At 36.0% G+C, this 26,558-nt stretch overlaps 4 protein-coding genes across 6 annotated transcripts; 2 read left to right on the forward strand and 2 right to left on the reverse strand.

Annotated features, from left to right (window-relative positions):
• Positions 1-3,119: 3,119 nt before the first annotated feature.
• LOC121753834 (membrane-associated progesterone-binding protein 4-like) lies at positions 3,120-7,012 on the reverse strand. 3 transcript variants are annotated; one of them, XR_006040508.1, is made up of 10 exons: positions 6,758-7,012; positions 6,584-6,660; positions 6,403-6,474; positions 5,731-5,768; positions 5,247-5,290; positions 5,031-5,077; positions 4,676-4,850; positions 4,359-4,531; positions 3,448-3,700; positions 3,120-3,376 (listed from the first exon to the last, which is right to left on the reverse strand). XR_006040508.1 is itself a non-coding variant. In XM_042149104.1 (9 exons), the coding sequence occupies exons 1-8, from the start codon at positions 6,860-6,862 to the stop codon at positions 4,364-4,366; spliced, it is 726 nt and encodes a 241-aa protein (XP_042005038.1). In that variant the 5' UTR covers positions 6,863-7,012; the 3' UTR covers positions 3,120-3,700; positions 4,359-4,363. The 3 variants fall into 3 exon arrangements, 2 of the variants coding, with proteins under 2 accessions (XP_042005038.1, XP_042005029.1); XM_042149104.1 differs by having other exon boundaries at positions 3,120-3,700; XM_042149095.1 differs by lacking the exons at positions 3,120-3,376; positions 3,448-3,700 and adding an exon at positions 4,069-4,270.
• A 3,383-nt stretch (positions 7,013-10,395) lies between these two features.
• On the reverse strand, positions 10,396-11,330 carry LOC121792267 (protein MAIN-LIKE 2-like). Its single transcript, XM_042190142.1, has 3 exons — positions 10,684-11,330; positions 10,529-10,616; positions 10,396-10,428 (listed from the first exon to the last, which is right to left on the reverse strand). Exons 1-3 carry the CDS (start codon positions 11,328-11,330, stop codon positions 10,396-10,398), a joined length of 768 nt encoding a protein of 255 aa, XP_042046076.1.
• A 2,977-nt stretch (positions 11,331-14,307) lies between these two features.
• Positions 14,308-18,680, forward strand: LOC121753851 (gamma-secretase subunit APH1-like). The gene is made up of 6 exons (XM_042149117.1): positions 14,308-14,585; positions 14,695-14,850; positions 15,751-15,836; positions 16,568-16,693; positions 17,488-17,615; positions 18,413-18,680. The coding sequence occupies exons 1-6, from the start codon at positions 14,473-14,475 to the stop codon at positions 18,554-18,556; spliced, it is 753 nt and encodes a 250-aa protein (XP_042005051.1). The 5' UTR covers positions 14,308-14,472; the 3' UTR covers positions 18,557-18,680.
• A 424-nt stretch (positions 18,681-19,104) lies between these two features.
• On the forward strand, positions 19,105-26,510 carry LOC121753867 (serine hydroxymethyltransferase 2, mitochondrial). Its single transcript, XM_042149139.1, has 16 exons — positions 19,105-19,358; positions 19,447-19,497; positions 19,604-19,690; positions 19,812-19,933; positions 20,423-20,499; positions 21,156-21,280; positions 21,382-21,474; positions 21,877-21,969; positions 22,075-22,272; positions 22,480-22,584; positions 22,661-22,726; positions 22,844-22,921; positions 25,173-25,284; positions 25,370-25,480; positions 25,624-25,792; positions 26,318-26,510. Exons 1-15 carry the CDS (start codon positions 19,305-19,307, stop codon positions 25,767-25,769), a joined length of 1,518 nt encoding a protein of 505 aa, XP_042005073.1. The 5' UTR covers positions 19,105-19,304; the 3' UTR covers positions 25,770-25,792; positions 26,318-26,510.
• The last annotated feature ends 48 nt before the right edge of the window (positions 26,511-26,558 follow it).

Below are 26,558 nucleotides of genomic sequence, written 5' to 3' on the forward strand. Positions count from 1 at the left end.
TCCAGAAGTGATTCCAGAAAGTGACGACGCCGAGAAATCCGATGGCGAATCTATGATCGGTGAGGGGATAGTCGCGGGCGAGGACGAAGTAAATCCAGGCGGCGGAGAGGCAGAGGAAGAAGATTAGGGAGTGGGGGCGGGTGAGGAGGGTTAGGAGGAAGATGATTATGGCCAAAACGACGTAGTTTCGGATGAAATAACGGAGGTTTTGGGTGACGCGGTAGGTCGATTCGGAGAGGGAGGCGGGAGGCCTAAGGGCGGAGAGGTCTAGGAAGCGCCCACGGCTGGAGCATGGCGGAGCTGCTGGTGGTTCAGCTGGTCAAGAGTTGGATCTCCTGCTTTTAATCACACTATGGTGTCCGTTAAACGCGGCATTAAAGGGCACAAAACGCATCAATTATGCTCATTTCTTTCTTTGTATTTTCTCAATAGCTTCATTCTTTGTTTTATTATTATTTTAGATTTTCAAGTATTATAGAATATGTATGAAAATATTAATTATGTTTATCAGTTATCACTCTTGAAAAATGGATAAGCTGTCCATGATCTAAACATGGTGGAATTTAATTATTTGATCTAGGTTCAAACTTCCGATTTTTTTATACAAAAATAAATTAAAAACTGTAAATTTGTCTTTGAGTTGAGCATTTTATTCCAAGAATAATCATAACTAGTATTTCATAATTGAATCCTATGCTATTCTTTTTAATACATAATTGTAGCATTTCGTGCCTTTTGTTGTTATTGTAGTTGGATTGCCATAATTAATGCTTAAGTGTCAATTTATATTGAATAATTGCTGCTAATATCACAAACTTTGGTCAAATTTTTGAATTTTTTCATGAAATTAAAACTAATCATAAATATTACTCCATAAATTTTGTTGGTGTTGTCAATTAATAAAAGCCTTTCATAATCTAATCTATTCAACTCTATGCATAAAATATTCTAATTATTAATATATTGCAAACATATAAAGTAATAACTTATCCCTTCGTTTGAGTTAGTTGAAATGTTTCTTTTAGATACAAGATTTAAGAAATTGAATATGAAAGGGAATGAAAGAATAAAGTATGGGAGGTTAATTTTATATATAATTATTAAATTATACTAATACTTTTATTAAAATGGTTATGAAAAATTGATTTGTTTCAAAATGAGTACTAAACTTTATGGAGCACTTTATATTAGTTGTGATTTAATTGAATGTATTTAATTGTTTTATTCCATATTGCAATTAAAATACTATCTATTCGAGTTAACTTAAATTACATATGCACAAACACCAATATGGTATACGTCCAAGAACATTGCTCCCCAATATATGTTCACCACTTCGTTTAATAAAACTGATTAATGTAGAAATCTGAAAGTAGAGTTTGTGGATATGTACTTGATCCATTGGCCATTGAGGTTGACAAAAATGGTGAGAAAAAATCCAGTTATAGTGGAAATCCTAAAGCATTTGCATATGAAGGGTGCGTGGGAAGGGATGGAAGAGTGCGTCAATTTAAAAGAGAAAATCAAGGTTTTTTGCCAAAATCGAAAATGTCTAAACTACTTAGAGACGATCCGAAAAAAATAGTACAGCTTAATTTTCTTAGGACGAATGGAATATTATTTTTCATTCACGTGGAATAGTATTAAATATTAATAATAATTTATTCACTTATATGCATAAAATATTACTACAATTTAATTGAAATTTACTAGATTAACAATAATATACCCGGCCCCACACCTTTCAAAAATCTAGTGTGGATTATTATGCAAATGCAAGAAGATTTTATCCAAGAAAAATAAATGCATGATTAATATACTTGTATACGGATTACTATAAATGGAAGATGATTATTTGGAAAAATCATAAAACTTTTAGTTTATCGAATGGGGAAAATTCAACTTCCAAGAATGAGGGTTTTAAGTCTAAGGAAAAGAAGAAATGTTCATCGCCCGTGGCGGACTTTGTGAAGTGTTTATCATCGAAAAAAGATGACCAGAGCAAGAAATAGAATAAGAAGAAATTAGAAGATCAACGGTCGTCATTTCATTACAGTTCAGACAGCTATTCTCAGAACTTTGATAATGGAGAAAAATTAGATCAATAAATTATATTGTTACATAAAGACATTGACAGTGGGTTAGATCATAGTGATTAGTATTTTTATTTTGAATTTGTTACCCCTTAGGCTTAGTTTGAGGAAGGAAAAGATGACCTGGGATCAGTGGGATGGATGAAGTACTATTTTATTATGCAACTAGCAAGCATAAAATGATATCTTCATAAATTATAGTATAAAGAATAAATGTTCATATTTAATGCTAGACTTACATAGTGAAATGTTATGATATGTTTGTAGTGAAGTATTATGATATGTTAGTATATACTGTATATGGACATCATTAGTAATTATTGTTCACGTTTAATCAATTATTAGTGTTATTTATTTTGTTTATTTGTTTAGTATGATTCTAGTATCTTCAAATTGTTATTCATATAATTGATTTTATAACTAAAAAAATGTTATTTTATTTGTTTATTAAAAGTTACTAATAAAATGAACAAATTAAACTTTAGTATGATTCTCTCACTCTCATGCTTGTTTAGAATTTTGACTAATTATGTGATGCGTTGGGAAAGCTGGAGTATTATACTTGGATGGTATTAATCTTTACTACTACAATTATAAAATGATGATAAATGGCCGCTTCCAGTGTAAGCAAATGACTCAAAAAATTTTCTAATATCTTCTTATTCTTCTTGCTCGGGTAAAGTTTTTTCGGCAGTGGTGGTATACACGTCCACCACGTACGCTTGATATTTCTTCTTTTCCTTAGAATTACAACCCTCATTCTTGGAACTTGAATTTTTCTCCATGTCGATAAACTAAACTAAACTTTTCTATGATTTTTCCAAACAATTATCTTCTATTTATACAAATTTTATCAGAATTTTAATCGCACAAGACAATTACGAAATGTACAAAAGCTGTGTCTTAATTCGCTACTTCTGAAAGTTATGGAATTGATCAACCGTCAACCAAAAGTTCCTAAAGTTATGATAAATGACAATTTTCCCTTTAAAAAACAATAGTGCCCATACTAGCAAACACCAAAAATTCATAAAATCAAATTCTATTAAAGATAGGAACACAAATAATCCAAGAAAGATATCTAAAAAAACACAAAAAACCCTAAATGTAGGACACATAGATAGAAGAAGAAGTTAATCCACCAATGGTGGCACCCAAGTTAGCAAATATGGATATCAATGCATACTCCTTAAAGCTAAAGGGTCCTTCATTTGTGCAGAACTCCAATCTGAACATGGGATAATAGACCACTCTTCTTGGGATAAGCTTTCCCATGAGAAAACCTAAGGGATACACAACAACAACAGTCAATCCCATCCCCATGATGCATTCACTCGTCTCTGTCGCCAAATACCTGTTCACTACCAAGAGAAACAAGAAGGATGTGCACCCTAGAACCATCACCCGAAACGTCCACACTGGTGCCTCCTCGCTCTCGTCCTCATCCGTCCACGGACGCCGCCCCGCCCCACACAGAGGCGTGGCTTCTCTCTGCGCCTCATTGGCCATAGTTTGATCAAGTTTCGATGGTTTTGTGCGTGTGAAATGAAACTAGGATTCTTGATGAGAAGAGGGTTCTGTTCCAATTTTTCAGATCTTGCCTTTGACTACGTCCACATAATGTCATTAGTCGGCTAAAAATAGAATAACAAGTGGATTAAGGAGAAAAGGTATAGCCTTATTTGGAAGAAAAGAAATTATAATTCACATGTATCTATAGAGCAAATTCATTCCTTTCATGCTAACTCTGTCCCACCATAGGTCTTGTATTCCTTGTAGTTGAGAATCATTTCTCTTTAGACAAAAATCAACGAATTTAATCTCTTTTCCTTTATTATCTCTCCTATTTTACTCTCTCTCCAAATATCTATTTTATTGTCTCTTTACTTAGCAACTAAACACTCATTCCTTAATCCGTGTGCTCAAAAAAATGTCTAACTAGTACTGTTGTGGGACGGAGGGACTAGTTAGGTAGTTAGTTACCAAAAATGGAATCATACATACCGCAAAAGACAATATGCAGAATTTCAGATTCGTATGCATAAAAAGTTATCAGCCAATATACAACTCCACTTTATACATACATATATTCAATTGAAATGGAAAATTTTGCATAAGGGAAAATAAACACATTGTTCCTAATCCGGCTGCCCGAAGCAGGGCTGTCGAGAGATAACCTGATGTAGCCAGACGGATATTAATAGATTATGGCGACAAAACTGCAAAACTCTCACAACATAATGTAGAGTAGTATAGATGATGTACCTGTGCTATAATCGACATGTCTTGGATAAGTAATCACATCCATCATAGACTTCTAACCCGACATGGTCCAGTTCGTCTTCTTTGAAGCAAGCGCACCGCTTGCTCATTTTCCCCGTCAGAGCTATTTCAACGGGCCTCTGAACTAGCCTAGGATAACCTTCGTCACACCATACCTGAAAGAAACTGTTCTAGCTGAGATACACTCCGACAGAACTTTAGATACTGCTTATTATTTGTAAAACTTTAGATACTGCCCTTTATTTGTAACTATGTTACAAAACTAAAAATCAATGGAATTTGTGAGATAGAACTTATACCTCGGATCCCTCTTCCTGACTCCACCTTGAATTACAACTGACTACATTAGCTTCTTCTTTCTTCTGCTTCTCGAGCAGCTGAGCACCTCTGGCTGCCTTTGCTTCAACCCCTTTCAAGTATTTTGTGGGGTTTCCTTCAGCATCGTAATAACGACCAACTAACTTACCCACAAATCTGTAGACTATATCGATTATAAAATATGCTTGGGCGTAGAATCAGCATTTAAAATGATTAAAACAACTAAGTCACCAAACAATATACTTCCAGGGTTATTGCCGGTCATTTACATAATAACAGTATAGCCAATAGTTTTAAAAACAAAATAATAAATGCGAATATGTGATACTGACATACATGTATGTCCTTGAGTAGAAATCTCGCCATTCAACGATGCTTTTCACCTATGAAAAATTGGAAAGGAATCAAAGATGAAAGGTTTCCAGATTGCCTTTTAAATTATGAGACTGTTAGTAAGCATTTAAATATAAGCAGATTCTTTGATGCCAACATGAAATACTGTCAACAGAAAATAATCAAACGACATCACAAAAGTGAAACTAAATGAATTACCTCAGTGCTAGACAAACCATGCAAGTTATCTGTAAGTCCATCTCCTGCGTGAATATATCAAAGAAAACTTTACAGCTAACAAACTGATCACGACTTGAGGAATAGAATTTACTAAATTTTCAAGTGATAATTTGATGTTTTAAAATGCTACTATTACTTTTGAATTTTAGCTAATGCTGTTATTTATTGTCAATATTGTTATTTATATCTTCACCAGGCTCTATTGTTATACACCTTTAGGTATTATTGTTACTATTTAATATTATTAGCAGCATTTAATTGTTATTTTTTTATAACATCATATTTCCAGTTAGAGGCCTACTACATTAGTTGCCGAATGTTCCTGCGAAGGGTCTTGATGCAGTAATGCACTACTCAATGCAACTGTTTTATGGTTACTGTCTGCTAGATATAACTTATACCCCAAACATAGAGAATAAGGAAATGATGAAGAGAGTTGAAAGCAATAACTAAAGTTACTTACCAGTGAAATTTCCTGAGACAAATGCTCGGGAGGCATCCCTAAGAAAATCATTGATCAAAGAACAGCATACAAAAGGGAGTTAGTAATTTCATCTTCATGAATCTCCTTGATCTAAGATTATATTCTTGCACAAAAAATACAAAATTGAGTTCAAAAAGTACTAAATTTCACAAGAATCAGTAACTAATAACTCAGAATGCAACCATTACCCTTTCTAACAGGTGCAAAGAAAAAATATGTCGTCAACTTCATCCACGGATACAACCATTTGAAATAAAATAAATATGCCCGCACTTTCCAAACGAGTTTGATAAAATAAAAGCCATTATTTTGATAAGAACAGAAACCCCCTACTAAAACCAAACTCGTCTATATTTCAAAAGCATCAGTAAATGATAGCTCCGAGTGCAACCCTTTCCAATAGGTAAACAAAAAACAGTCCAAGGAAACTCTTATATATCAAGCAATTCCCTCTGCCATCAACAACATTACTCAAATCTAGCCAAATCAGATCTTTTGTTGAATCTTAGCATCAAAATTCCAAATTATGCATTTCGAGCAGTTATCCGTATAACATAAATCGCGTATAATATACACCCCCATCATAGAAACTAGACAAAAACATCTATAAGAAAGTCTGAATTTAACAAACTAAGGAAAGAAATAAGTAACCTTCCTGAGAAATGGTTGTAGCCTCCTCCAGCACCATAATGGCTTTTGCCTTTACTCACATCAAAAACCGACCTGTATTAATCACACCCAAGCAAAGGATAATTACAACATTAGCTAAACAGAAACCACGAAAAAGGACTATAATTTTTCTTCTTTGAATAATTTGAAAGCAAATCAGTACCCCAGAATACCAAGAAGAATCGGCAAGTGCTGGCCAGTTCCATTGTAAAGAGCTAGCTCCTCCGCGGTGAATAGCCTCTGCACAAAAAATTGAAGAGAGGTGGATCAGAAACAGTGTATAGATGGCATTAGCAAGCGCTGGGTTTGATCAGAGATGTGAAATTGAAAAGCGTACAGGCGGAGGATGATTGGTGGGGGATTTGAGAGAGAGGAAATTGAAGAGAAAGAAAGAGAGCAAGGCCAATAAAATCGGAATTCCTAGAAAAGGGGACCAACGCATCTTCACTTCAGTTGTGATCGACTCAACGAACAGAATCTTAACTGTAAGCGACGGAATCGGGTCAACCCGGGTCTGTGTCGGGCTAGGGTTGAATTTGGGTAGAAGAAGGCAGATATCAAGAATGTACTTGATCGACACACTAACACTCTGTGCTTTGTTTGTGCAATTTCTTTTTTCTTTTTTTTTAAGTATCAAGAAATAAATTGATACTAAGAGCAAGGTATATAGAAAATGTATATTTAGTATTTACCTTCTTAAAAATTGAAATATATCCTTCTAAAAAGTAACGTATTCTAAAGGAAAAAAGTATATAGAAAGGTAAATTATTTTTTAAAATAAAATAATAGTACAAAATGCATTAAAAATATAAAGTGTAATATCTTCTCAAATACATTTCCCCTTAGAGAAGGGTTTTTCATAAAAAGAAGAAAAATATGACAGTTATAAGATTTTACCTCTCCATTGATGGGGAGGTAAAGATACCTCTTCAAAATGGGAAAATGTATAATACCTTCTCAAATACCTCTGGAAAATGATTTTTCATGAAAAAAGGTAAATATAGTAGTTATATTAATTTACCTCTCCCCTTAGAGGGTAAATAGAAAGGTAAAGAGAAATAACTATCTATTTACCTCTTTATCATAAAATTTCATGCTCCAATGGAAAGAGTATTTGAGGAGGTATTATACATTCTTTCATTTTGAGAAGGTATCTTTATCTCTTCTTGATAGAAAGGTAAAAAGCTAGTTATTTTGTTTGCCTTTTTAATTTATCTTCTTTCCTTGAAGTCCATTACTTTTTAAGAAGGTATAATAACCTTTTTGAGAAGGTAAATGAGAAATATACCTTCTCAATATACATTTCTCCCTTAGAGATGCTCTAATAGTATCAATTTTTCTACGAAGTCTGCTCAAGACAAATTTTCAAATTATTTTGAGCTTGATTCAAAACAATTCTGTAATACAGTAATTTTTTTAAAAATATATTTTGATATTTAATTTTAAATTATTAAAGAATGTTTAGTACTCCTATGAGATTTAGTTTAAGATAATTAAAATTTATATATTAATTTCAATGTAAATCTCTATAAAATTTAAGTAGGTATGTGGAGAAGCTGGAGATCGACTACGGGATCGGCGGCAGCGCTCGGTACGTGGACCTGCGGGAGATGGCGGCGGAGGTTTATAGCGGGGGGATTAAGAGTGTGGGGTTGAAGACGTTAGCGGGTGTTGTGTTGGGGAAGGACGTGGAGAAGCCACATTGGGTGAGGGTGGGGGATAATTATTTTTTAGCTCTAGGGCGTTTTTTGAATTCCATAAGTGTACTGGGCCTTTTTTAAATTTCGGCTTTGGAAGAGACGCATGACCCTCATGCGTCGCCCGTTAATGAAACGCATGGCCGTGCTGTGTTTTAGGGTAAAACGCATGACCCTCATGCGTTTTTCAATTTTTTTATTTTAATTAAATGACACATGACTCACATGCGTCTTAGGGTAAAACGCATGACACACATGCGTCGCTTGTTTAAACATAACGACGAGAACAGAGACAGAAGCTCATTTCAGCGTGAGAGAGAGAGAGAGAAGGGGCAGGCGATTTCTTGGGCGATTCTCGGCGATTTACAGCAATTTCCCCTTATCTTTCGGTAAGTTTTGTTCAATCTTTCAACATTCCTCCATTATTTGTTGTTTATTGCATAATATTAGGGTTTCTAATAAATTTATCTCAAATTTACTAAATTAGGATTTATAGAAAAAAATGTCTCTAATTGTTGTTGGTTTGTATATTTTTTTTTGCAGAAATTATGCAAGTATTTGTGAGTTTGTATTAGAGTGGTAGAATAATTCAACTTCCTCAAGTGGGTATTGGTTATGATCCACCTCGTGCGAGAGCCTCCATCGTATTGAATTCGTGTGTTTCATTCTCTGAATTAGTTGCAATGATATCTGCTAAGATAAGAATAGATTCATATCAACACTCCATCGAAATATCATGGAGGCATTGTCTCTTTGGTACCGGTATGAGTTATATATGTACTGAGGCTGACAGTGATGAAAGTGTGATGTTTATGTTCAATGAGACTCTAAATTCTACTTGTCATATTAAATTATTTCTTGAGTATTCGTCTGTTGAAAATTTAGAAATCCCACCAGTTGTTGATTATGGTGTTGGATCATATACGAGGGTTGAACATATGAGCTTTGATTGTGGTATGAATGAGCAAACAAATGTTGCAGATGCTGCTGATGTTGGAATGAATAATCAAGTGAATGTTCAAGATAATGTTGATGTTGATGTTGATGTTGTACGAAGAGACCTTGATCCACCATTGTCGTCATCATCATCCGATGTTATTTCAAGTGATGATTCTCCAGGTGATATTTCTAGTGATGAGTAGATAGTGTGTAAACCCATCATGCAAGGTGAGCAACCACTTCCAGAATACGATCACAGTGGGTTGAAATATTTTTGCAGATTACCGAGTGGTCCTTCTGGGGTACCTGATGTTGGAAATGAACACAGTACTATGTACTGGGATGAAGCACACTCGTATCGGATTAACTTGGGAATAAAATTTGATTGCAAGCTGAATGTGAAGACGGCTATTACTATGTGGAGTCTGAGGCAACACCGACAATTTAGGGTGGTTGAGAGCAAATTAAGAAGGTGGCATGCCGATGCAAATACCCAACATGGAGGACAGAAGATGGGGTAGCTATTATCAGCAAGACAGACGCTGAAAAAGCGAATGAATGTTCGTGGGGAGTTTCTGTTACACAAAGAAGCCATGATGATATGTGGGAAATTAGGAAGTGGGTGGGACATCATAGTTGTGAAGGCCATCGTAATGATGGATGACATGCTAACTTTTCATCATCAATGATTGCTTTGTGTATTCGCCATCAATTGCTAAAAAATGTCGAGTACAAAGCCGCAGCCGTAAGAAATTTTGTTCATGACAGATTTCATGTGGTAATCAGTTATAAGAAGGCATGGTATGCACGGAGAAGGGCTATATAGATTGTATTTGGTGGATGGGAGGAGTCATTTAGACAGTTGTCAAGCTACATGCTTGAATTGCAGTCAAGGAATCTAGACACAATTGTTGAGTGGAGGCACAATGAGTTGTTGAGCCAGGGACGTAATAAAGTCTTCTATTACGTTTTCTGGGCACTTGGGCCTACTTACATGCTTTCCAAGAGTGCCAACCAGTTTTAACAATAGATGTGACTCACCTTTGAGGAAGATTTAAAGGTAAGTTGCTTGTTGCTTGTGGTGTTGATGCTAACAAGAAATGCCTGCCGATTGCGTATCACCTCTGAGCAGTTGCTTCCTCGAAAGAGCGGACGAGGCAGAACAAGGAGGATTTCTAATCAAATGGATGTTCGCGAGGAAGATGAACCGAGAGCTCCCCGCAAGTGCAGGAATTGCAGCGTAGAGGGGCATGACCGAAGAAATTGCTCAGTCGGTCGTGTTATGTAGGAGTTGTTGACATTTGCAGAAAGATCCTCCCACTTCTTGCAGTGCATTCATTCACACCATTGCAGTATTCAGGCAGTATGCAATCTGCATATGGCGTCCACATAAACTACAAACCAACAATGCAAACGCCAAATTAACTTCATAATAAATTCATAAATTAAGTCAACATAAAAATAAAATTCACCTGAGCAGGTCTAATCAAGGATATTTGATCACGGTCATGCTCCACCGAAAATCTAGGAGCATTTCTTATTTGTGTAGTTCCTTTCCACCTATAAATAAAATTGATGTAAAAAAGAACCCAAGATACATAAACAAATAAATGTTTAAATATATCACCTGGCTCCACATGGCGTATACGGCTCGTGCACGAGCTCTACTACAAACGACGACCTCAATGTGGGCATTCTTTCCCACGCCCATAGCTGCAGAAGCATCATAGGCCCGCCTAACTCTTTCCTCTTATCCATGGAAGCCTCCCACATATAATGATACAAGTACGACAAAGCCACACTTCCCCAACTAATATTGTGCACCTCGTCCGGTTCCTCAAATGCATTCAACCACATAAAATGAACCTTACACCCCGTCGTGTCAGGTAGAATGAGTCCTCCTAATAAGATTAGGGCATGGATACGTGCCCTTTGGATGTAGACATAAGTAGGTAGGTCAGCACCCAAAGGTATCCTCGTTTGATTGATCAGAGCGGTCATCAGTACACCGCCTTGCTTTGTCCCTGACTGTGTATCGGGTATCCATCCCAACAAATATCGGCACTTGCTAGGCCAATCAGTATATCCAACATGATGATCACGGCCTGTGAAAACACGACCGTCCGCTCTTAAGCCCCACAGCGCTTGCACATCTTCTAAGGTGACTGTCGTCTCTCCAACCGGTAGATGGAAAGTGTGCGTCTCCGGCCTCCAACGCTCAACCAAAGCTGTGATAAGCTCATTGTCGACCTTCATCGACTTCCCACATTCCATCACGCCTCGGAAACCAAACATATTAAGCCAATGTCTCACATCGACATGAATATCAACATCTCATATCTTACTTTCCGTCCGGCGAACTTTGAAAATATGTGATGTGCCATCCATCATTAGTTTATGTGATATGTGGTTTTTCTGAAGATATAGAACTGACGGATCTTCAGGTCCATATAACAATTGCCCTGTAGAACTTGAAGTTGTCATCTAATCCTACAAGATATTCACAAAACAATAATTACAAACACACCCGGTTTCTCAATTTCAATCCCTCAATCTGTACTCAAACAAGCACCCGAACAATATCTATTTAGCATAATTTCAACAATAACCTTAATTTCACAAGCACTCTAACATTTCAAGTAATTTGAATCCAAGTAAATGGGAAACAGAAAATAAAAAAAATGTGAATATTATAACTAGGATTAGATATCAACATGCAAATGTATTCCACATTTAATTACAGAGGTAAGATGAGAAGAAATTTAGAAGGAGGAACCTAGAACAGGGGTTTGGAGGAATTAGTTAAACAAAGAATAATTACATATCACATGGTTTGGAGGAATTTCATCAAAAGCCCTAATTTACAAAATCACCTAAAATCGAAACAAAAACGCCAATAACCAACGAACAAGTGAGGAATGTTGAAAGATTGAAGAAAACTTACTGGAATAAAACGGAAAATTGGAAGAAGTCGCCGGAAATCGCCAAGAATCGCTGCTGCCTTTTTTACTCGCTGTGTTCTGTGGTGTTCTGCGTTCTGCATCTGTGATTTAATTCAAAAGAGAGACGCATGTGGGTAATGCGTTTTACATAGCGACGCATGACCCTCTTGCGTCGTCAAAATTTTTTTTAAAAAAAATTATAAAATGCATAACTGTTATGCGTCGTTCTTTAAAATGCATGACCCTCATGCGTTTCATTAACGGGCGACGCATGAGGGTCATGCGTCTCTCCCAAAGCCGGAATTTAAAAAAAGCTCAGTACACTTATGGAATTCAAAAAACGCCCTAGAACTAAAAAAGAATTATCTCGTGAGGGTGGGGTATTGGGATGTGCCGCGGCTGAGTGCGGAGCAGGCTAAGTATGCGTGTGTGGATGCGTATTTGTCGTCTGAGTTCGCTAGGGCTCTCCATCGATTTGACGAAGACGGTTGCTCTCGACGCTTAGCATTTATCCGCCTGAAAAAGATGTTGGAGGAGCTGGAGAAAGAAGTGGAAAAGCATGAGTATTTTTAGTTTTTAATTGTACTGTTTAGATTATGATTAATGTAATTTTCTTATTTTTGAGTAATAGTACTATTAAAAAAAATATTTGTTAAAATTATACTCCCTCAGTCCTAGCTCAAGTGATTGATTTCTTATTAGCCGTTGTTTTGCAAAGATGACAATAAATAGTTAAAGTGAAGAGAAAGTAAAATAAGAGATAGAATAATACTATAGAAGAGAGTAGTATATACATTATTCTATTAATTAATTTTACTTTCTCTCTACTTTAACTATTTATTATCATTTATTATTCTATTTATTTTTTCCCAAAATAAGAGTCATATTTTGTCATTTCTGTCCTTTCATGAATAAGAGTCATATTTCATTTTTACTAATAGTGAGTATTCTACTTATATTTTATTATAAAATGCGGGTCCAATATTCTACTACTAAATTATTTGATCCATTTTTATTTACATTTTTTAAAATTTGTACCATAATCAAATGGGACTCTTATCCAGGAAACGGATGGATAGTTTGTGGCGACCGGAAAATGGGGCTAGGACTGTATTTTTCGGGGCGTATTGCGAATGCCTTGAGAGTCCTTTTTTACATGTATTTTCATGTTTGATCCCACGCTAATTCTCTGGGATTTTATGTTATCTTATACTTCATCCACCAATAAATATCTCATTTGATTTTTTTCCTACTTTTGATAATGGATCTCGCCTTACACTAACTCTATTTCACTCACATTTCAATATAAAACTAATATATACATATTCCACTAACATTTTCCATTCACTTTCTACGGAGTATATTTTTAAAACCCCATGCCCCAGTCAAAATTGGCCTTGTATTGGTGAACGGAGAGAGTATTCTTATGAATAGCCACATACTCACATTACTAGTTGAATTGGTTAGAATTTCTAGGATTTTATTTTTTAAATTATACTTTCTCTTACCACGAAAAATCTCAATTTTCCATTTTGGGATGTCCACTAAAAATAGTCTCAATTCTAAAGATGGAAAGTTTCTCTCTCAAACTTTACCCATTTTTTCTCCACATCTCTCTTACTTTACTTACCTTTTCTTATTCTCTCTTACTTTACCACATTCTCATTAAAACTCGTATCATCCACAAATAAGACTATTTTTGTGAACGGAGGGTTTTAGTTTTTAATTGTAGTATTTAGATTTAAATTAATATAATTTTTATTTCTGAGTACTATAAAATAGTTTTTTTTTCCAGAAATGATGGTTGTGAAATTGAGTTGGGGCTGAAAAAGAAGTTGTAATATTGGAGCTGAAATAACAAAAATTTGACGTAGCAACTGAAAACGAGATTGGACTAGATTTCGGGTTGCATGGTGAATACTGAGCATGTTTGTTTGACGGAAAAGTGAAATTAGCAGGAAAAATTGATTTCTAAAAAATGATTCCTAGCAACTTTAGTTTTTATTTAAAAAAATATCAAGATTTTAAATTTTATACAAGATATAAACACTAAACTACAAATATAATAATTAGATTTTTATTAATAAAATAATAATAAAGGTTATTGGCTTGTAATATCACGCAACTTTCAAAACATTTTTTTGATGAACTTCAAACTTGACAAATAATATAACAAATTTTAACTGGGCGTAGATTTCCAAATTAGATTCCAACTAATTAAAAATGATACTATTGAAAAACTAATTGACATTATAATTGAAGACGTGGAAGATCACTTATTTATAGTTGCTGGAATTGTAGTACTACGAGTTTATATAAAAAAAATTCTTCCATTTTTGTTTATTGAAATTCAATTAATCAAACAGCACACTTACAACGAACTGCACATCCATTTGTAGTTGATTAGATCAAGCAACTCAACCCATACAAGCGTTGATTCAGCTTAAGGGGAAGCTGAATTACGGCGGAGGAAGATGACGGTGGCGGCGGGGATCGGCTACGCGTTGCTAGCACTTGGCCCCTCTCTCTCACTCTTCGTCGCCGTTATTTCCCGCAAGCCCTTCCTCACTCTAACTCTTCTTTCCAGGTTTTCCCCCTTTCTTCTGAAAATTAATGAAAATTCATACGCGCTAGGGCTATTCACACTTTCCGCAGGATGACATTTTTGAGCTGTGAATTCTGCTTTTTGATTGTAGTACTTTGGTATGGCTGATGAGTCTCATTGCATTATCGGCAGTCTGGAGAGCGTTTCTACCGTTCAAAACGGTGACATGGTGGCCTTATTCGCTTCTAATTTTGTCTTCCGTTGCCCTCCAAGAAACTCTCCGCCTTTTCTTGTGGAGAGTCAACAAGTTAGTTTTGTTTTCACTTACCGTGAAATGCAATTACTTAGATTGGTTATTGTTGGAATTTGTGTTTTGGAGGCTGCTCGTTTCCTTGGTTTGGTGGTTGGATGAGGTCATATGATGGATGATGAATTGATGATGGATATTCATAAATTAAGAGATATCTTATGACTCACTCTTCAAGAGTTGGTTCACTGCCTTCTCTACTAGAGAATATGTCGTGTGTTTGAATTTGAAACGGGGACTGTCCATTTATCAAGTGGTTCGAGTTTTATGTCTTGTGTGGAACATGTCCTGTTCTTTTTTTTTTCACACATGGACTCGATTACAATGAGATTGGAGCGATTTAGTCTGTCCCTGAATTTGACTTTGGGTTTTACATTTTCATATTTTTTCACAGTAAATTCCAGCTCAGAGTGTGCCTTGGTTAAACTGAGAAAACTACTCATGCTTTGTTCCTTTCCTGATATTGCATTTTCTGCTTTGATTGGGGATCTAAGGGATCAGCTTTTGTATCATCTGACAAAGATTTAAAATAATTTTGGTCTTGATACCACCTAGTATCTCTAATCCTGATTGGATGTATGTATAATCTTCTGATGTTATGGTATAGTGGGAGGCTTGTTACCCATTTATTTCCAGTATTTCATTGCACATTGTTTCAATGAATAAGACAATCAAGAAGAAGAAGCATTTCCTGGACTCATAAGCATTCCTGTATATAAAATATGCACCAAATAAGGCCTGGTCTGTCAAGGGCATATGTTACTTCTGATTTTGCTTTGTGCAGCTTGCTTGTGATTTTTTATTTACCTATTTTCCACTGCTTAACTTGTTATCATATGTATATTATATATTTAATCAGAACTAATCTTATAGAGAATTTGTATTATTATTCTGTATTAGGAGGATGGAAGAAATGTTGGATGCCTACGCAGATAGAGTCTCCAAGCCTCGCCTATACATCACTGATAAGATGCAAATTGCACTTGGTACATTTGTTTGATTGTATTTGTATTTCTGTTTGCAAGGGTGCTGATGTCCTCCATTTCCTTACCTAGTCATGTTTGTGGAAAACCTTTTGATGAGCTCTAAATTTTTTGTAGTATTCGTGAATCCCTTTATGGGAAAATGTGCATGCAATTTGTGCACTTTTTGGACCAGCCTTCAGTTCTGTAGACTGCCTTCTGATGGTCAAGATACATAAAAAGTGTTGTCACTACTTGTCAAATTTTTATGAAAAGAGTGTCAGCCTGGTGTCTGTATGTCCATGAAATCCACTCATATCAAGCTGAATCATTTAAATCATTTCAGCTCTATTCAAGTTTCCATATTAAATTAACACTCTTAATAGTATCTATTTAGAGTTCCTAATAAATATTGATCTCAAGTGACATCAGAACCTTGAAAGGATTCATCCTGGAAGCTAATAAATTTGGTTCCAGTTTGAAGCTGAAATAGTTTTCAGATATAGTATAAGACTTTTAGCAGGGTAAATAATTACTTAACTCAGACTTTTGAGGTCTTACTGAAATGATAAAAAGAAGAGTTGATGGATGCTCTAGAAAACTTTTCCATATATATTATGTGAAATATGCAGTTTATCTAAACCTTCCTTCCCCTAATCCCACCCCTGAACTTGAACTGGTTATAAGGTTATAGTAATTTTCCCATACCTTCTGCTGTTGTCCTGTTTTGAATGCTATTACTTTTTTACTTGCAGCTGGTGGGATGGGTCATGGTGTGGCTCATGCTGTTTTCTTCTGCATAAGCCTTTTAACTCCTGCATTTGGACCGGCAACATATTATGTTGAAAAATGCTCAAAAATACCATTTTTTCTTGTCTCTGGTAAGTGTTTGGGTGATTTGACATCATTTGATTTTAAGTGAAATCATGATTCATGAAGGTTAAGAGTAATAGAGCTGATTGCATGGACTTTGAGCATATGACTTATTATGAAATGTTTTGTTACATATCATGTTTGATGATATATACAAGATTCACTAGCTAGTGTTTTTTTTTATTAAATGCAGACTCCCAAGTTGTCTTTGATTGTCTAGCTACTCCCAGCTGTCAAACTTATAAGCACTCCAATTTACTTATTTTTTCTACAATCATATCAAGTTTACTTCATCAGACTCTTTGTTTGCATGTGTTTTCTCTTGCAAAGAATTGATGCTCTTCCTCAGTTACATCAAGATTTAGTGTGTTTGGTCTGGAGTGAAATGACCCTTGCGTTTGACCAGTTTGATTAAGTAAAGATGCTGCTATATCTTTTATAAGTTTAGTTACTGCATAAAGGCTGCTGCTGAATGTGATACAATCCACATAAAGTGATAAAACAAGTAATGCCATGAAGGTATTAGATGATATTTCATGTAAATACATCTAGTTGCATTTTAAACTTAGATTGTTACTGTTGCTGCAATTTAATCATTTAACTGTTTGAATTAACCCCGTAATACTGGATGATATCATATTGGATGAAAAGTTGGCATCCACAATTTATACATTTTTTTTTTGTTTGCTGTGGTATTATCCATGTTTCTTATCACGGTTGTTACAATATTATATATGATGCGTAAATCATCCGCAGATGTGCTTAGTTTTCTAACAGCACTGCTTACGGTTCTTTTCTGCAGCTATTATGGCCCTTGCATTTGTTACAATCCACACATTTTCTATGGTTATTGCATTCAATGGTTACTCGGAAGGAAACAAAAAGGACCAATATTTTGCTCCTGTTGTTCATCTAGCAGCTGGATTGTTTGTAAGTGCCATTTTCTCTATCATTAGCAATATGTATATGAAGTAGAACTTTACTGGGTTTACAGATTGTTTATTCAAGTGTTTTGCCTCACTCTGCCTGCCTGCCTTGCCTCACGAATGTGGAGATTGAGTAAACATAGATTTGGTAAACCATTAGTTTTATTTATATACTTTCCACGAGGTAGTGAACAACCACCGGTTCTGTGTTGATACTGCTTTACCGGAACTATGAGGAGTTTTTTTGTTACTCATATTTGGCGAAAAAGCTTTCACTCTGCTTTTATGCAATACACATTGATTGATACGGATGTTTGCCATCTACCAAACAGGAAACGATATGAACATCCCAGATCATTGTGGAAATCATTGTCGCTAGTTGAAACTTAGTTTTTATAGCTCGAACACATCTTAATTTCTTGTGGAAAGATGTCCCTTTTATATTGGTCTATGTTCCCCATGACTATCTTTAGTTTATTTAGTTTCTATAATTCTATGTCTGTACATTGTTCTTGCTGGCTTTGGGAGACACATGGAACAAAAAGTTGCAACATTAATGACCTCTCGAATATTTCTGTTGATCTTTTCAATGGTCTGTGTTCCCTAAGGCCAAAATTTGTATAGTTTTGTCTGAGATTGATATACATACGCATGAGATGTCTGTATAGAATTTTTTCAAAACATTAGGGGGCAAGAAAAAATAGAAATTCTCAGTTGTAAAATCTGAGATCATTTGCTGTAATGCTCTGTAGTAGAAATTATATTTCTCCTAGTCTTGAGTTAACCCTGGTCTCCTTGCAGACACTGGCAAATCTTGCATCTGGGGGCTGTGTCGTCGCCATTCCTCTACTCTATGTCATGGCAATTGTAACATTGGTGCATTGTGGGAACACTGTGTGGAGGAGACTGACAGATAACCGGAGCATGGAAACAAACTTGCAGTGACGAACGATCCATATCCACATAGGATCATATTTAATAGTCTTAGTTGGCCATTTGCTTTCGGTAAAAGATCGTATGCCTTGTTGAACATTTCTATGATTGTAATATCATTTTCAGGTTAAAAATATCCCACATATGTGTAGGGTGAGACATTTTTAGACATTTTCAGCTGAAACACTTGAACGATAGGACATAATTATACATATACAGTAGTAGTAGATGTTTTTAACCCGAAAATCAATGTTGGCATATTTTACAATTAGAAATTTTAATAACATATTAATACTATGAGACAACATGGATATTTTTTAATATAAAAATAGTATACTCCCTTAATCCTATTATAATTAAGCCGTATTCGGGTTTTAGTAATTGTGTTAACATAAATTAAGTAACATATTTAATTGCCAGTATTACTTATTTTTTATTTATCTAGTACTTAATTATTTTCATACTTAACCTACTAAATATTACTCCATTTCATTATAAATGATCAACTTATGGCCTTGGACACACAACACGCATCGTAACGTTGAGACGCTGGATTTTGGGGCCACCTTCAACCCACAACCGTCGTTTTCTTGGCAATTTATAATTTCTTAAATAAAAAGCAAAAGAATAATGCGTTCCCCGTCGTCACCAACCCACAACACCAACTTCCGCTCTCTCCTCTCCTTCATTAGCACAGATCCCATTCACACACACACAAACACTCTCAGCTGAGTGAGAGAAAATACACTTTGCGGCGGCCATGGCTCTCCGGCGCCTTTCCTCCATTCGCTCTCTCTATTCCCCTCGTTACACGGTCAGTTTATTCGTTTTATCTTCATTATCATCCGATCTCGTAGACTGCGCTTTCTAAATTTTATTGGCATTCATGTATTTGGTGACAGTCTTCCTTCGCGAATCCAGCTGCTACCCGCCACTACAGCTCTCGAGTCACCGTAACTATCTCTTTCTCATTTCTGTATTTATAATTATGAGCTCCGATTATTGTAATTGTTAGTCTAAGAAGCACGTATTTGTTTACCTTGAAATCGGTATTGCCAGTGGATAAATCAATTGAATGCACCGCTGGAAGAGGTGGATCCGGAGGTCGCGGACATCATTGAGCTTGAGAAGGCCAGGCAATGGAAGGTATTCATTCTATGCCGAATACATTTCATGTTTGTTATTGGATTCGTGTAATGAGGTTTGATTTGGCGACGTTTTGGGAAGATATGTTGAGTTTTGATTGTTGAGCTAAATATGAATATAGGGATTGGAACTTATACCATCGGAGAACTTCACTTCGTTATCTGTAATGCAAGCTGTTGGATCGGTTATGACTAACAAATACAGCGAGGGGTACCCTGGTGCGAGATATTATGGAGGAAATGAGTATGTAGACAGTTATCCTCTGTATCGTGTTCGTTTATTTTGTTGCGTGAGGATCTTTTCAGTTTGAAATAACACATTGCGTTCTGATTTTGTTGCTTGGTGTCAGCGACTCAGAATGGTATTCAGAACTGATTTATTTGAAATTTCTTGGTTATATACTGATAAGTGATAATAGGGAGATTGAAATTACTATTACACTTTGGAAATTGGTCTACATTAGTCACATTAACCACTGGTTTTCATGTACAAATAGAAAACCATTTCATGCCCCAACAATAATCCAGAGTTCCTCTCGAAAGTAACTTCGAGCTCAGAACAGAGGTTACTACTTGATTTCAGCTGCATATGAGGGCAACATTGCTAAGATTCTTTAAAAAAATTTTGAATTCTTCATAATGTGTTTGAAATTAGATGGTTGATATGTAGATGGTGGGAATCTCTTCTCCTTTACCTTCTAAGCATTGATGGTCTTAATCTTCCTGTGTAAAGGTACATTGACATGGCAGAGAGACTGTGTCAGAAGCGTGCCTTAGAAACGTTTCAATTGGATCCTGAAAAATGGGGTGGTAAGCAGTTTACCATTTGTATCGTACTATCTAAAATTTCCATACCACTGTGGAATAAAATTCGTTGACAATATAAACACCCAATGAAGCATGTTGATGATCTGGAAACTTCATGTTGAGTCGCTGACACTATAAATACCCAATGAAGCTTGTTACATATTGATACTCCAGTTGATCCATAAGCATTTTGTGATGCTGCAAGTACCCTGCGCCTGACTAAAACACCTAAACTATGATATCTCGTTGCTACTCTCCTTATCTGCATAGAACAAGGAGTCAGCTGTAAAGAGACACTTATATAGCTAATTAAGACTACTACCATGGAGTAGTATGTGAAAGCTCTTTAAATAATGGGAAAGTAATATTCTCCCTGAGCTCCTGGGTTGCATTATTTTCATGACTATGACTATGACTATGATGATGATTGATGATTGATGATAATGATTATATTTTCAATAATACATTGCTATTGTTATCTTAATGAGTAGTGGTTCTTCATAGTTGTCCTTTATGTTTTGGATGTGGTATGAAGCCAAGTCTCAAAACATAAAACTTTATAATAAAATGAAGAGCTTTTCATGTATCAAAACAATTTCCTACTTTAGTTGTTTAACATTTTAAACTAGATATCAAGACTACTATACTTTTCTTTGCAGTGAATGTGCAGTCCCTTTCTGGTTCTCCTGCTAATTTTCAAGTTTATACTGCTTTATTGAAGCCTCACGAGAGGATAATGGCACTTGATCTTCCTCACGGTGGTCATTTGTCACATGGTTATCAGGTATTTCCAAGCTTGTCAAGTTCCATTTTTATCATTCTTTCCCTTTAGTTGCACATCTTTTACTGGTTACTTATGCTCCTTTAAATTTCTGGAATATACAGACTGACACTAAGAAGATTAGTGCCGTGTCCATATTTTTTGAGACAATGCCTTACAGACTGGACGAAAGCACTGGCTATGTTGACTATGACCAGGTACCTGGTATCAATCTTCCTGAAGTCTTCTATGTTTTTAGAGATGCCTTGTCAATGTTCCCATCATTCAGCACAACTTAAGCTTATACTATAAAATTATAAAGCCTATATGAAGTCTTGAACCTAGGATGGTCTCATGACTCTCGTACGAATGGCACTTTCATGTGTTACCATGAAACTTTGTTAAAACTATGCCAAAGTCACAAAATTTAGTCCATCATTATCTTTATAATGTAGTATGTCTTTGCTGTCAACATTTTGGTTTCCACCTTTGTGCCTCTTGTAGTTCCATTTAGTACTTCATGGGGTGAGATTTTTGGGGGAAAAAGTTACTTTTCCTCCTACAACCTGGTTTTCTTGGATCATCCAGCACATGTGAAGTTTTAAATCTTGTTGTTGCAGCTGGAAAAGAGTGCGGTACTTTTCAGGCCGAAACTGATTGTTGCTGGTGCAAGTGCTTATGCTCGTTTATATGATTATGCACGGATTCGCAAGGTAAACTTGAATATTGTTTTTTTATTGTCTTTCATAATTGAATATCATCTGTTCTGTTCTAGTAATATATTCTTGATGTTGCTACTCTTTTTGCCTTATTGACAGGTCTGTGACAAACAAAAGGCCGTTCTGTTGGCTGATATGGCACACATTAGTGGGTTGGTTGCGGCTGGTGTCATCCCGTCACCATTTGAGTATGCAGATGTAGTTACAACTACTACACACAAATCATTACGTGGGCCACGCGGGGCAATGATCTTTTTCAGGAAGGGAGTTAAAGAAATTAATAAACAAGGGCAAGAAGTGAGTTCTTATATCATTTTATTTTTCTTGCTTCTGCTGCTGTCTTCTTGATATTACTCATTGGTATCTTTTTTAAAAGTATTAAACTCTATTTTCTCCCCAATTATTTGTGCTTGTGAGGGAGGCTTGGGGCTGTGTAAGTGCCAAAATGTGCATAATGAATAAAGCGAATTCTGCAGTAGTTGATTATTAATTTCCATCTTACAGGTGAAGTATGATTTTGAGGATAGAATTAATCAAGCTGTATTTCCTGGGCTTCAAGGTGGACCACACAATCATACTATATCTGGCTTAGCAGTTGCACTAAAACAGGCTAGTATTCTAGTGATTTTTTTAAAAATAGGAGTATAATTTTGATCATTGCTGATCTTATTATTCTGAATTGCAGGCCATGACACCAGAATACAAAGCTTATCAAGAGCAAGTTCTAAGTAACTGTTCAAAGTTTGCTGAGGTATCACTTCTGGGCAATAAATTTGTGTTGGATACATCATACAATAAAACCTGTCAACATATCTTTCTTTGAACTAGCTGTTTGGTGTCTTATCACATTAAAACATCCTATTTGCAGGCTTTGTTAGAGAGAGGCTACAATCTTGTATCAGGTGGAACTGATAACCATCTTGTCTTGGTGAATTTAAGAGACAAGGTATACCCGCATTTGTGCTAGCACTACATTATCCACTTGCTTTAGACCAATATAAATGTTATGTAACCGCACTTTCTATTTTCTTGAGTGATCTATCATTAATAAGAATCACAATCGATTTCCTCAATGACATTTTCTAGTCAATTAATTGTTTCACATGTAAGAAACTTCTGTAGTTATCTTAGCCATCTCTGGGAAAATAAGCAGGGGTATTGTTAAGTTATAGCCCAAAATTTGACCCCGTAGTGCCTTTTTAGCCCAATGTTAAAAAATTACAAGTATAACTAGTCATTATCTCCTTTATTCACTTAATAGCCCACATCAAATGTTTGGCCAGCTAAAGCTGACATGTATTGCCGGCATCGAATTGTCATGTTACCCAATTCAGACTTGAATTAATATTGTAGAACAGTAAAATAAAGATATAAGCGGAAAAGTAAATAGACATAGTAGAGAAAGTAGTAGTGTGTTTGGTGTATTTTATTACTCAACACATGCCACATATATATAGTACAAGAGACTAAGTTAGGCTATGTCACATCACCGATGTGGGACAGAATACTAATATTCTTAACACTCCCCCTCAAGCTGGAACATCTATATTGTCCAACTTGGTACAAAGTTCTCAAAAATGTTTTTCCTCAAACATCGGCATCAATAGTAGTAGCCGAAACTATAGGGTAGTAGTAGTTGCAGCTGTTGCATAAGTAGAGCTGCAAGGCAGAGTAGTAGTAGTTGTAGCAGAGTAGCAGTTATAGGGCAATAGTAGCAGATGCAGAGCAGTAGTAGCAACTGTAGCAGAGTAGCAGCTGGACAATAGTTGCAACTGTAGCAGAAGTAGCAGATACAGGGCATTGACAGTTGCAACAGAGTAGCAACTGTAGAGCAGAAGTAGTAGATGCAACGTAATAGTGACAGTTGTAGCAGAGTAGCAACTGTAGCAGGAGGACAACTGTAGGAGTAGAATAATAACTGCTCAGCGTAGTAGTGACAGTTGTAGCAGAGTAGCAACTGTAGCAGGAGGACAACTGTAGGAGTATAATAATAACAGCTGACAAGAGAGCAGGTAGATAAAAACCAAGTAAGAGCGCAGACAAATAATAGCGCAGAGCAACGAAGCAGGAGTAGAACAACATGCAAATAATAGCGCATAATGCAGCAACGTAAAAACCCTAGTTTGGGCAGAGTAGCGGAGTAGAGCATAGCAGAACTGTAATTTCGGAAAGAGTGGTATAGCAGAATCATAATAGTGCAGAATGCAGCAACGTTAGAAACCCTAGTTTGGGCAGAGAAGAGCAGTTGTGCAATATAGTAGTGGTAGAAACCCAAATTTGGGCAGAGTAGAGCAGCAACACCGTAAACCCTAGTTTGGGCATAATAGCGCAGTAGAGCAGAACAAAACATAATTTCGGGTAGAGTAGAGTAGTGACGGAAGAGCATAGTGGGGATAGTAGAGCGGGCAGCGGCAGAAACCCTAATGTAGTTCATTTTTTTTGTTTTGGAAACCCTAATTTTCTAGAGACGGATTCGAATCGGCTCTGATACCATGAAAAGTAAATAGATTAGTACATGCTATATTTGTAATGTTCTTAAAATTGGGCTAAAAAGTTGCATGGGTCAAGTTCGGGCTATAACTTAAGAATAACCCAAATAAGTATTATCAAGGTTAATATATGACTTTCCCACAAGAAAAAAGGCTATATAACTGCTAAATTTCTACTGGGAGCTGAATGATGTCATTTTTACCGAGGGTGCTCATCCTTTGCAAATACTAGGTTGTACCACATGTTCTACGTAAGGCCTGCTATTAGTTTAACAGGAAATTTTGATCTTTGATAAATTTTAATACTTCGCCCCAATATGATGAAGTTATGCTAGTATTATTGTTTTAATTTTTCTCAAGCAATTCCTGCAGTATAATAATGTATATTTCTCCATGAAGACGAATCACTAAATTTAGTAATTTACACCTTAGAATCTATGTTAAACAACTTTGTTGGTCCCTAGTGTCATCTTTTATCTTGTGTTAGAGAAAGGGGACAACCCTTCAGGAAAATGCCTTTACATGAGTGTTATATGCCTTTCATTATTTTCACAATTTAACTAAACTGATCCATACATTTTATAGTATATTATTATTAGAAAGCAAAACTACTTTTCAATTTCATGTTTTTGTTACGAACTTCACAACATCTTGAATCATAGAGCATGAAAAAATCACGCATGAAAACTACCTGGTCATCAACTGCAGGGTATTGATGGATCTAGAGTTGAAAAGGTTTTGGAGGCTGTGCATATTGCAGCCAACAAAAATACCGTTCCTGGGGATGTGTCTGCCATGGTACCTGGAGGCATTCGTATGGGTAAGCCTTTTCCCTGGCTATTATTGACTGCTTTGATTTTATACCATTTAACTCATGATGATGGGATCCTTAACATCTCTACTAGGCACTCCGGCTCTCACATCAAGGGGTTTCGTTGAGGTTGATTTTGCCAAAGTTGCCGAGTTCTTTGATGCAGCTGTAAAATTGGCCCTAAAGATAAAGGCTGACGCAAATGGTTGTTATTTCTGTCATTTCTCGCATTTTACCTTTACTCTGTCTCTCTTGCTTGACATGCCCATCTGTCCCAATTTTGATAATCATGGTTTCTTACGAGTGCATGTTTATTCTAATAACAAAGCCATTTGTTGCAATCATTAGGAACCAAGTTGAAGGACTTTGTGGCATCTATGAAGTCAGACAGTCATCAATCTGCACTGTCAAAGCTACGACTTGAGGTTGAGGATTATGCTAAACAATTTCCCACAATTGGATTTCAGAAAGAGGCAATGAAATATAAGGACTGAAGCCAAGCTCAAACTCCTGAAAGGTAAAAGTTCTTGTTCAAAAACATCATAGATACCATATGCTATTTTGGTGCTTAGTTAGATCAAAATTAAGCGCCTCATTTTACCTCAAGGTTGTCTTGTAGTATAAGACTTTCATGTCGCCTAAATTTCTCCACCAAAGCATAACTAAGAATTATATATTGTATAAAAATCATGTATGAGAATTTGTAACCATCATACCCCATTGATCAATCATATTCATTCCCGGTTTACATTATTCGTGACTTGATTCTGCCTATTGTCCTCTGAATTATACTGGAGATTTAGGTCTTTCTTGTGATTCCGAATGTCTCCATATTTGTAGGTTACTCTTTTATTTATGTCAGCACCCCTAGTTCCCCCTCCCCATACTCTTATTTGGTGTAGAGACGCTGCTAAATATTGTTTGTTACTCGACAGGCTCTATTCAAAGAACTCTTTAATGGGTGCTAGTTTCGTATAGTTGATCGAGCAGTCCATTGTATTTTCTTAACTGTGTTTCTCCCTGACAAGTTTTCATGATGCAGACTGCCGTATACAATTCTACCATGACCACGAGTGGCTTCTCATCGGATATCAGTTAAGTCCTTTAGTTTTGCACCGTGGGCATGTGTTATCCTTTGAACAATAATTTACCATTTTCTGCTTTGCTTCATTTGTATGATTGCCGCAGCATCAATTGATGCTAGCTATCAATATATTGTTTTGTTTCTGTTTTCATTTACATGCATTATGGTTTATGTTATCATCACTCACCCTTCATAGAAT

The sequence above is a fragment of the Salvia splendens genome, chromosome 1 (genome assembly GCF_004379255.2).
Source record: "Salvia splendens isolate huo1 chromosome 1, SspV2, whole genome shotgun sequence".
NCBI lineage: Eukaryota > Viridiplantae > Streptophyta > Magnoliopsida > Lamiales > Lamiaceae > Salvia > Salvia splendens.

Bases quoted from the DNA above. Each gene is read 5' to 3' on its own strand.
- LOC121753867 (XM_042149139.1), top strand. From the start codon at position 19,305: ATGGCTCTCCGGCGCCTTTCCTCCATTCGCTCTCTCTATTCCCCTCGT. The intron at 22,273-22,479 runs GTGAGTTCTTAT...TCCATCTTACAG, and splicing joins TTAATAAACAAGGGCAAGAA to GTGAAGTATGATTTTGAGGA. The intron at 22,585-22,660 runs GCTAGTATTCTA...TCTGAATTGCAG, and splicing joins TAGCAGTTGCACTAAAACAG to GCCATGACACCAGAATACAA.
- LOC121753851 (XM_042149117.1), top strand. From the start codon at position 14,473: ATGACGGTGGCGGCGGGGATCGGCTACGCGTTGCTAGCACTTGGCCCC. The intron at 14,851-15,750 runs GTTAGTTTTGTT...ATTCTGTATTAG, and splicing joins TTCTTGTGGAGAGTCAACAA to GAGGATGGAAGAAATGTTGG. The intron at 17,616-18,412 runs GTAAGTGCCATT...GTCTCCTTGCAG, and splicing joins ATCTAGCAGCTGGATTGTTT to ACACTGGCAAATCTTGCATC.
- LOC121753834 (XM_042149104.1), bottom strand. From the start codon at position 6,862: ATGCGTTGGTCCCCTTTTCTAGGAATTCCGATTTTATTGGCCTTGCTC. The intron at 6,661-6,757 runs GTACGCTTTTCA...TTTTTTGTGCAG, and splicing joins CCACCAATCATCCTCCGCCT to AGGCTATTCACCGCGGAGGA. The intron at 5,769-6,402 runs GTTACTTATTTC...TGATTTTCTTAG, and splicing joins TACAACCATTTCTCAGGAAG to GGATGCCTCCCGAGCATTTG.
- LOC121792267 (XM_042190142.1), bottom strand. From the start codon at position 11,330: ATGGAATGTGGGAAGTCGATGAAGGTCGACAATGAGCTTATCACAGCT. The intron at 10,617-10,683 runs GTGATATATTTA...TTTTATTTATAG, and splicing joins TATACGCCATGTGGAGCCAG to GTGGAAAGGAACTACACAAA. The intron at 10,429-10,528 runs GTGAATTTTATT...CGCCATATGCAG, and splicing joins CCTTGATTAGACCTGCTCAG to ATTGCATACTGCCTGAATAC.